Below are 9952 nucleotides of genomic sequence, written 5' to 3' on the forward strand. Positions count from 1 at the left end.
GGGGGGGGGGAAAAAAAAAAAAAAAAAAAAAAAAAAATTAATACAACAGTTATGCGGATTGCGAGATGTATGCACAGTTGGAATGCCCTCCTGCCCATCTACCATCCGTGTGTGCAGTTTTCCCCTTTAGGGGAACTCTCTCTCCTCTTCCATTCCCAGCTAACCGTCGTATTTGTCTATGGCCTTCTGCGCGTCGTTGATGTTTTCGAAAACGCACACGCCTGTGCCCTGCGTAGAGGAAAAAAAGCGTGCGGGTCAGCGGTGTGTTAGTGAACACATGTTCAAAAGGGGAAAGGGAGCATATGTGGAGGGGTGTAGGGGGGAGGCAGCCCCCATGTTGGCCCCTCTTCCATTTCATTAGTGCAAATTACATCCGATCTATCCGTGTGATCGTAGTTTATCCAGGCATTCACGACTTTGCACACGTTGCTGAAGAGTTCCTGCACGAGGGGGGTTGAGCAGCGAGTCAAGGGGGGGAAGCAAATGACCACGTGGTGCAAGCACAGCGGGGTGTACGGCAATAATGCAACCACGGATACATATGCACGTGCAAGCACAGCGGGGTGTACGGCAATAATGTGACCATAGATACGTATGCACGTGCATCCCCAGACTGGCGCGGGCACTACGGTCATCGCTATGGCCAATGCCGACGCCAGGGCTGACGGTACCACTAAATCGTTCTTCGAGATGGTGTAGTCCAAGTTTGAGATTTTCACACGCACTTGGCTGTCCCGCTCGTCGTGGTTCTACCAGGGGGGGTAACAAAAAAGGGCACAAATAAGGAGAGACCGCTGAGAGTGTCGAATGTCGGTGCTGAAATGGTCCGCCTTGACAATTTTCCTTTCCGGCGCCACTTAGAAGTGCACGCATGCACATGGGCACGTCTCTACCTGGTAGGAGTTCCTATTGTTGTATTTGTTTATTCTGTTGTGGTGGGGGTTCGTCTTGTATTCTTCGTTCTACGGGAGGGGGGAGAAGTGGAGAGGGGGAAATTCAAGGGAGCAGTGTTGATCTCGTTAATCTCGCCCAACTCGTTAATCTCGTTCATCTCGCTGATCTCGTTCATCTCGCTGATCTCGTTGACCGCGTTCGCTGCGTTCGCCGCGCGGGGTGTAGACACGCAGATGCACCCCCCGATGGGTACTGGGGCCACGTGGCCCCGCCTCTAACTCCCCTCTAGTGGGTCATTACGTGGGAGTTGTTATAACCGCCGTACTGCCTATGGTAGTGTTTTCGGTGATGATGACCGCCTAAAGGGAGGAGAAAAAAAAAAAAAGAGGAATGTGCTATTTGCTCTGCAGATGGTAGAAGCTATCGATTCGTGGGGATGTTTATTCACCGGAGGGGCCGCGTCTGCATCGTTCGTTCCATCCGATGCATCCGCGTCATCCGCTCCACCGATGCTCTCTCCATCCCATTTCTTTCCCTCGTGAAGTACTATTATTGTATTTCCTAAATTCCCTCATTGTGGCAATTCACAATGTAACTCTCGTTACACAAAAAAAAAAAAAAAAACAGGAAAATTATGTCTCCATAAAATTATGCGCTTTCGTATGGGTAACAAAACTGATGGGTATAGTTAACTCCCTTCTGACGTAGGGCATCATTGTTTGCATTTGCTGCTATAAGAGTGTTCGCAATAATTTTGTGTTGAAGTGATTAGGATATTGATGGGGTGGAGGGGAAAGCGACGCACTTCTCCCTGCATGGCGTTTAAATTTTCAGCTATGTGGGAGACTCCAGTGCGGGCAACGCCAATGCATGCGCCCACGTGACTGTACGCAGTTTTATGAATGCTTGCAAATTGAAGAAGGCGACCACGCGGGGGTGCGGTATGCTGAAGTGCGCAATGCGCCTAGGGTAACACAGGACCATGATTCATCCATTAGTACATCCCTCCAACGAAGGAATGAAGAAAAATAAAATAAAAAAATGAAAAAAAAAACGCTACACTGGAGTGCCACGTGACATGTGAACTTTTGCGTGATGCATAATTCCTTGAGGGAACCTCCTCTCATAAACGAATCGACAAACGGAGGTAGAAACTGCCATCACGCGTTAATGTCAAAGGGGGATGTCATCCAGGCAGTAACCGACGCAGGTGAAGCGCTGTGAACCCCCCCCACCCCAATTTGCGCGTAGCTAGCGAATCGGGGATCATCCCATTTGCGCCTGTTTAGACCCCGCTGTTATTTGACACCCTGGTGCAACGGTTGATCGGTTAGCACACCGGGGAAGCGGGAGAAGCCCATCAGGTGGCGCAGCAGTCGCGGTGTGGCAGTCGCGGTGTAGCAGTCGCGGTGTAGCAGTCGCCACGAAGGAATAACTGCCCCCCCAACAAACCACCAAACCAACGAACGAACCAACCATGAAGAAAAAAAAAGTCGTCAAGTTGAAGGAGGAGTACGTGCCGAAAGGGAACTACTGTAAAATTACATAAGCATATATGAAACACGAAAAAAGTGATGTGATGGCGTTTTAGGAGTTGCCGAGAGAGACGGGGAAATTCCCGATAGGTTCAGTCCAAGCATCACCTGTTTATCGTGTCCGAAACTGAGCAAATAGGTTCAACTGCCAGGGGGTGATACTTATACCGCCCGTTCACCCAGAGTGCAGTTCTACATACACAATACACGTATTTATACACACAGGCACACAACTATTCATGCATGTGTTTTTCTTTACCCCCTTCCCCCCGACAGTTAGCAAAGATGCCCTGTTGACCAATATCTTCATGCAGAGCTCGGAGAACGTGCTGTCGGAAGTCGAGTCGAAGAATTCCCAGCTGATAGTTAATTGTATAAACAAGTTGCACAAAAAAAATCTGCAAACTAAGTTGAAGGCCATAAGTGTAAGCAGCCATTTTGGCAGTTTTTTTTTCCCCCCCAATTGGTGTCATCCACCGCATCTGACCCCTGCCCGTTACCTACCCGTTACCCACCCGTAGGAACTAATTCTACACCTGAGCAAGTACGACGAAGACGAAGTGAGTCACCTCTTCTCCTCCTACATAAGCGTGTACAAAAAGTTGATATATCACCCGAACTATGGCCTGAGGGAAAGTAGGGAGCTCGTTTGGCATACCGCAGCCATATCGCAGCCATACCGCAGGCATACCGCAGCCATATCGTAACCATATCGTAACCATACCGCAGCCCCATCGCAGCTACATAGGTCCCCCTTCACCTCGCTGCTTCCTTCCCCCCATTTCACAGACCTAAACCTGTGCCTGAAGCTGTTCATAGTGAAAGTTAAGACGAAGATTAAGGCCCACCTGAGTGTATTTTTGCCGCCACTCTTTGTGTCCCTCTTCGACTACAGCAAAAACGTAAGGCGAGGCGTCCACGGGTGCACCCCGCGTCGGAAGCATGTCTCGTCGGAAGCAGACCGGCCCAGTCGTCACACCGGTCCAGCTGCCACACTGCTGCTCCTCCCCCCCTGTACAGGTAAAACACATCGCGGGCGAAATTTTGCTCATCATTTTCCCCCCCAAGGGGAAGACCCAAGAGTCGGGGGGAGTAGAAAACCCCATCAGACAGCATCCAAAGAAGACAAAAAAAACACAGCCAGGAAAGATACGCCTGCAGGAGGAACTCAAGCTGTACGGAGTGATCAAAAATTTGAAAGTGAATTTGACTAACCTGTATAACTGTCTCAAGTATGTTGGTGGTCCCCTCTGTGAGGAAGTCACGAGGAACTTGAAAAACAAAAAGAACGACGAGGATTACGATTATGGTGTGTACCTCTTCAACGTGGTTTGTTTTTATCCGTCCCTTTTGTACATGTTGGTGAGAATTGCTAAGGGGGATGACGACGAAGGGGGGAAGCCAAAGCACCCCGTGGAAGGGAACGATAGAACGGCCTCCCAAAACCATAAAGACGTCAACTCAGTGAAGCAGTTCATCCGAAAGGAGTTCCCAACCTTCGCCAGCACGTTCAGCCTCTTCTTCAATGCAGTGAACTCAATTTACAAAGAAAGCAGAGACAACGAGCGGGTAAAAAAAATTATCTTCCTCGCAGTCTACAACATAATATACTTACTGAAGAAGTATAAACTAAACTACTCCGATTTTGATGAAGAAAAAGCGAACGTAGCGATCTTTAATTACATTTGCTGTGTTGTCAGCAATAAAGATGAGTACATCCTGAAGCACATAAACCACTTATTGTTGTTGTATTTTTTTTCGGAGAATAAAAAAATGATTAATGATAATTTTTTGAAAGGTTACTTGTCCCTAATTAAGCATAACAAAATTGCGAGGAATGACATTTTTAATTACAACATTTCTTTGTTCATCTTTATTTTTGAGAGGAATGATATTCGAGATTTTTTTTTTTTTTTATTTCTCTTTTTGCTTCTTCACGGGATGACATCTTCGCTAGTTGTTTACTACGATTTGTTGCATCATTTGCTTGGCTACTTCTCAGTGGCGGAGGCAACTCATGGGAGCAGCCTTTGCCAAAGCGAAGACTCAGGTGTCCCGTATTCCCTTTCCGAATCTGATTGCTACACTGTGCTCAGCGAAAGTATCATGCACCTGCCATTAGAAACGATCCTTGCTCAAAAAATTGGCGTAACATACAAGTACTCATTTGAGAGGACACACCCTCTTTGTGAATCCCTCTCCAACATATACTACTGCCAGAAGAAGAAGCCAAGTAAGGACGGTAAGGACAAGGACCAATTTGAAGAATTAAAGAGGAAAATAATTGCAGAGAAGCTGGACGAGACTAACTTCATCCGTACCTACATCAACTTTGTTAAGTTATCCAAATGCGCTAACACAGTTGCTCTCAGTTGTTTGGGCATTCTCAGTGAGTACACGAGCGATTTGGCGAAGGAGTTGGGGGCAGGTGGTACGTTGGAATGGGATACACCCCTTGACCGCTCGGGGGGATTCCATCCAAGTATGAACCATTCTACAGTTGGAAGATCCCCCCAATGTAGTGACAACCCCAGCGGTAGACACAAATATCACGACGCGGTTGACTTCATTTTGAAAATTCTAACAGAACTGAAAGGTGTAGTGTTCCCACCAGGGGTCGAAGTGGACACTCCAGGAGTTGTAACCAACCAAAGCAACAATGCCTCTGTCAGGACAGCCTTAATTCGCACGTTGAAATGTACCTTCAAAATTGCATGCCTTTTAGTGGAGGAAAGAAATTACGAAGCCGTTGGAATGGTGAAGAAGCATTGGGGGCTTTTGGAGTTTCTCTTAGCTCAGGGGGAAGTGGAGGACGAAGAGGTTTCGCTGGAGCGGGTGTTCTACGTATTTATGGATTTCTTGACGTGGGGTAGACGTGGGGAGAGGGAGAAGGAGAACATGGAAGAAGGAGCAACACATGGGGGAGATGCCCTGTTCAGCTCCCTGGACGTCAGTCTGAACCTCTTGGCGTTTATTTGCTCCAAAGGGGGGAAGTCGTGCGATTCCCTGGCGAGGTCCCTGCAGGAGGTAAGCCTAAAGGGGGGGATGTCCCGGATTAGCACTTTCGAACGCTACACAACTGGGTTTGCGATTGTTACGTGTGTGGCCTTCTGTTTACATGCATAGGATCTTCTTCTACATGCTAATGTGCACGTGCTTTTCTTTATGTCTCCTCCCTTTTTAGGCACTTCTTGGAACACCCCCAACTGAGGAAACTGTTGAGAAGCAGCTAGCCATTTGTGTGAAGCTGATCAATTTTATGAGGAAGGAGCACACCAAGTTTTTCGACCTCTCGGAGACGGCCCTGGAAATATACAGTTTCTACCTCCTACAGGGTGTGAGGGGTGGAGGTGGCAGTTGGGGAAGAGGCACCTCCCGTTTGGAGAACAATCGCTATGATTCAGATGGCCGCCATACTGAGGAGTGCGCATCACTGAAGGCGTTTTACACTGCTGTGCAGGGGGACGCAGAAAACCATCTCGACCTCTTTGGAGAGCAGTTCTACCAAGGTGTGTTCCATGCGTATAGGACAAAAATTCACTTAAGTCGAACCCTCCCAGATAAAGATTTCTGCTGCTTCTTCTTCTCATACGTCATGAGAACGAGGAAGGAGGGTGCTAACCCATTGGATGATATGCACGTATATTTGTTGTTCTCAACTCTCTTGAATGTGAAGGATGAACATGTAGAGAGACACACAAAGGAGTTGTTAGTCTCTTCAAGACTCAGGAAGGATAGTACATTCTCCTTTCTGGAGGTAATGCGGGATGTATACAAATGGTGTAGGGAGAACGAGGAAGAGGAGAGAAGGGGGAAGGGTAAGCTGTGGTCCTCCTTCACATCCACCATGAGCCAATTTGAAGATGACAATGACGAAAGCGAAAGTGACGACATGAGTGAAGTGGCCGAGGGGGACCATTTTAAGGTTGGCCTACTTGTGAGCAACTCTTTGGTAAGGCTAACCCGCATTGGTGGGGAGGAAGACGCGGAAGCAGACGCAGGAGGAGGAGAAGCGGAAGAAGACGCGGAAGCAGACGCAGAAGGAGGAGAAGACGCAGAAGAAGACGCAGAAAACACGAACGCCGCATCCGCTAGCGGCGATTTGAAGAGGGAAGACCAGGAGCGTCCCACAAAAGGGAGTATTAGAAAAAAGAACAGCAAAGAAGCATTCCTGTCATTACGCAAAAGGGATATCCTAAATACGAGGTTCATAGAGCGATTGCTAAGTGTGTACAAACTGTATTACCAAGTAGAATGCTTTTCCGTTGGTCACTTGAAGGAATTCACCATGCTATGCTTTGAGGCGACCACTCCAGGGACAGGTGAGGAGAAGCCCCAGAAGGAGCCACACAAGAATCAAGTATACCGATTTTGCAGTTTTTATCATTTCGCGTATGCCAATATTAGGAGGAAATCCTTGTTCTATCACATCGTCAGCTTGAGAGATAAGATAGAAATAGATGAGGGAGAGGATGTGGGGATGTTGGATCTGCTCATTTATGTGTATAGGCAGTTACAGAGGAAGAAGAGTGAGAAGGAGAGTCCGAAAAGGTCTCCTGTCATCCATGTGAGCATATCAGACGTGGTGTGCGTCATGAGACAGGTGAATAAATGGGACGTGTTCAGCGTTTGTAGGGACATCCTAACGGATCGGCGGGGCAGTGGGGGTCTCTCCGAGGATGTGATGAAGGACGTCATTCGCGAGCTGGACAACTTCAAGGTGAAGAGTTTGTTCGACTTGCAGGTGAAGGTGTTCCTCTTTGAGGAGTGCCTCCTGTGCGTTGGCGATGTGAGCGGCGTTGTCGGCGTTGGCGATGTTGGCGATGTTGGCGGCGTTGGCCACGTTTGCCACGTTAGCGGTGTTGCCGGGGGGGATGACCCCCTCCGCGACACGAAGCAGTACGAAGGCGAAATCGCCAAGCTGAAGGAGAGACTGCCGAGAGACCTGCACTCCTACGTTGAGAAGAACCTCTCCCTCACCGTCAAAGGAGAGCTGCCCTGCTTAAACCTTTTGTACCATTTGATATGCATCAGCAGCAGATACCGAGACGTTAATCTGTTCGAGTGCTCCATTGTGAGGAAGAAGGTACTCTTAGGGCTGGCCCTCCAGTATGTTACTTGGAACAACTTTGACGTGTTCTTTTGTTGCCTCGGCTTTGTGAGGGGCGGCTTGCCGATCGGGGGGGAAAGTACGCCGAATGGTGGAGAAAGCATACCCAACGGTGTGCTCCCGAATGGAGGCCCCCCGTGTGATGCCCCTATGCGTGATGCCCCTATGCGTGATGCCCCTATGCGTGACTCCCCTATGCTTGACTCCCCTATGCGTGACTCCCCTATGCGTGACTCCCCTATGCGTGACTCCCCTATGCGTGACGCCCCTCTGTGTGAGGCGCACCCCGTGGAGGAGGCCTTCCGTAAGTTCCTCTGCACTGTGAAAAACTTCTACCGAAAGATGCACGACGAGCAGAGCGCACTGCATAGGCAGAAATGGAGGACCCTAAATGAGACCCTCACCCGAAGTAGTAACGGTGGTAGGAAGGTACCCCCCACAGTTGACAGCAAGCTAAAGAGACAGAAAAGGAGAGAAAAAAATATCGAAAGTAAAAGGGAGTATCAACAATTAATACATTCCAAAATGGGCATACATATTCTCAAGTACACATATGTCAAATGTCAAAAGGAGAGAAACACATATCTATCGACATTTAAGGACACAAAAAAAATCACATCTGACCTGATGAAGCTTCTTTACTTCATTGTTTCCATTAGTTCCTATGACGACGGATTAGTGGATGAGGAAATGGTGACACTTGCTACAGAAATACTGAAGCTACTTGTACAGTTTGATGAACAGAATATCAAATCGGTGTACAAAATTTATTTGTTCTCTCTTCCATTTAGTGTTACCCACTTTTGTGATTACCTCACGACGGATATTTTTCATTTGGATAAACTGGAGCTAAGTAGACATGGGTTGGCTAAGTTGATGAAGAAAATATTGGACCTTTATGTTAATACGTATTACCTGTTTATCCTCTTTTCAAATGTAGACAAATGCAGAGACAGCAACTTTTTCGTTGATAAGACACTGACCATTTTGCTGATGAATTGCCTTTTTTTTTCTGAACTGCATACGTTGAGGGGTTCCCATATGTTGAAGTTTGCTGTGATAAGTTCTTATTTGCATATTAATGAAGGGGGGAGGAATATGTTTTTGCTTTCCGCTGCGGGTGGGGGTGTTGATGGGCATGACTGCCGAGTGTTGGGGGTGGAACCCGACGCGGATGCGCCAGGTGTGGGGGGAACACCCACGCGGAGTGACCACTCTGTGAGGAGTGGCAACCCCATGCGGAGTGACAATCCCGTGAGAAGTGACAATCCCATGCGGAGTGACAACCCCCTGCGGGGTGACAAACTGTGTAGCCCCTCCGACGATAGCGATGACGCCTTTTTGAGCGAACCCAACGGAGGCCCCCCTACCGTGGGCCCCTCCAAAACGAAGAGCAAAGAGCCCCCAGTGAGGGAAGAAAGTGAGGTAAGTCGAAGAGGGCCTCCAACCAGCAGCAGAAGCAGAAGCGGCGGAAGCAGAAGGAGAGAGGGCAGTCCCACGTTGAGCCCCGCCAGGGTGACGCAAAACTGCCAAGAGGATGAGGATGAGGATGGCCAGAAAGAGGAAACACCACATAGTCATGGCAGTCGAAACGATACTCCCCAATCTGCACGTTTTGCACGATTGTCTCCCCCATCGAACCGCACAAAGGGGGGAGATAATTACAAAAAAAAAATGAACCCCTTGCATACTTTGAAGAGCCAACTGAAAAACCCATCTCTCCTAATCGACCTTAACAAAAATATCATAGATTTGTATTCATTCATCTTGGACTTAAATTATTTGAAGGTCCTTCTCTCCATGTTAAATATATGTCTATCGGCTGAGTATTTTATCTACGAGCCGGAATTGCACCAGCAGTTCTTGGCCTTCCTAGAAAGTCATAATTTTTGCGTGGGCGATTTTTTGAGTGATATTAGACGTGTGCGGGATATCCTCGAGGGGGGAACAGCGAAGAACAAATGGGAAGGCAGCTCATCCAGGAGGAATCAGCAGGATTACAATTTGCCCTTCCCGAGAAAACACAGAAAAAAATTCTACATCTTTCTTCTCGCCCTGCACCTTATCTTGCGTCTCATAACGATATACCCGAACGAGTGCATTACCATAACAAATGAAGCGAAGCTACACGATATTGTAAACTTCAACAAGGTTCTTTTTTCAAATATAATCATAACAAACCAGCTGAACGAGCTGAGACAAATTTCGAGTGAATATATTAACACCACGTTTCAGTATGACTCTCTTACGAAAACGCTTACATTTAAGTATAAGATAAAGGAAGATGACAGTGAGCAGTTCGAGGACGTGACTGCCAAGTTGACGTTGATTTTCCTTCCGAACTATCCCTTCTCGCACATGGTCATAAGTGACAGGATTGAGTCGCTGGGTAAGTGACGAGAGGAACACGCCT

At 47.9% G+C, this 9952-nt stretch overlaps 2 protein-coding genes across 2 annotated transcripts; one reads left to right on the top strand and one right to left on the bottom strand.

The window, feature by feature from the left end:
- Positions 1 to 159: 159 nt before the first annotated feature.
- Positions 160 to 1469, bottom strand: PCYB_114140 (RNA binding protein; the record flags this gene model as incomplete). Its single annotated transcript, XM_004223293.1, has 6 exons — positions 160 to 228; positions 372 to 440; positions 630 to 749; positions 894 to 962; positions 1195 to 1253; positions 1442 to 1469. The coding sequence occupies 6 exons, from the start codon at positions 1467 to 1469 to the stop codon at positions 160 to 162; spliced, it is 414 nt and encodes a 137-aa protein (XP_004223341.1).
- A 902-nt stretch (positions 1470 to 2371) lies between these two features.
- On the top strand, positions 2372 to 8475 carry PCYB_114150 (hypothetical protein; the record flags this gene model as incomplete). Its single annotated transcript, XM_004223294.1, has 7 exons — positions 2372 to 2429; positions 2706 to 2854; positions 2951 to 3065; positions 3219 to 3331; positions 3450 to 5456; positions 5614 to 7587; positions 7999 to 8475. Coding segments are annotated over 7 exons (4893 nt in total), but the record flags the coding sequence as incomplete, so codon positions are not given.
- Positions 8476 to 9952: the final 1477 nt, after the last annotated feature.

The sequence above is a fragment of the Plasmodium cynomolgi genome, chromosome 11 (assembly GCF_000321355.1).
Source record: "Plasmodium cynomolgi strain B DNA, chromosome 11, whole genome shotgun sequence".
In the NCBI taxonomy this organism is placed as follows: domain Eukaryota; phylum Apicomplexa; class Aconoidasida; order Haemosporida; family Plasmodiidae; genus Plasmodium; species Plasmodium cynomolgi.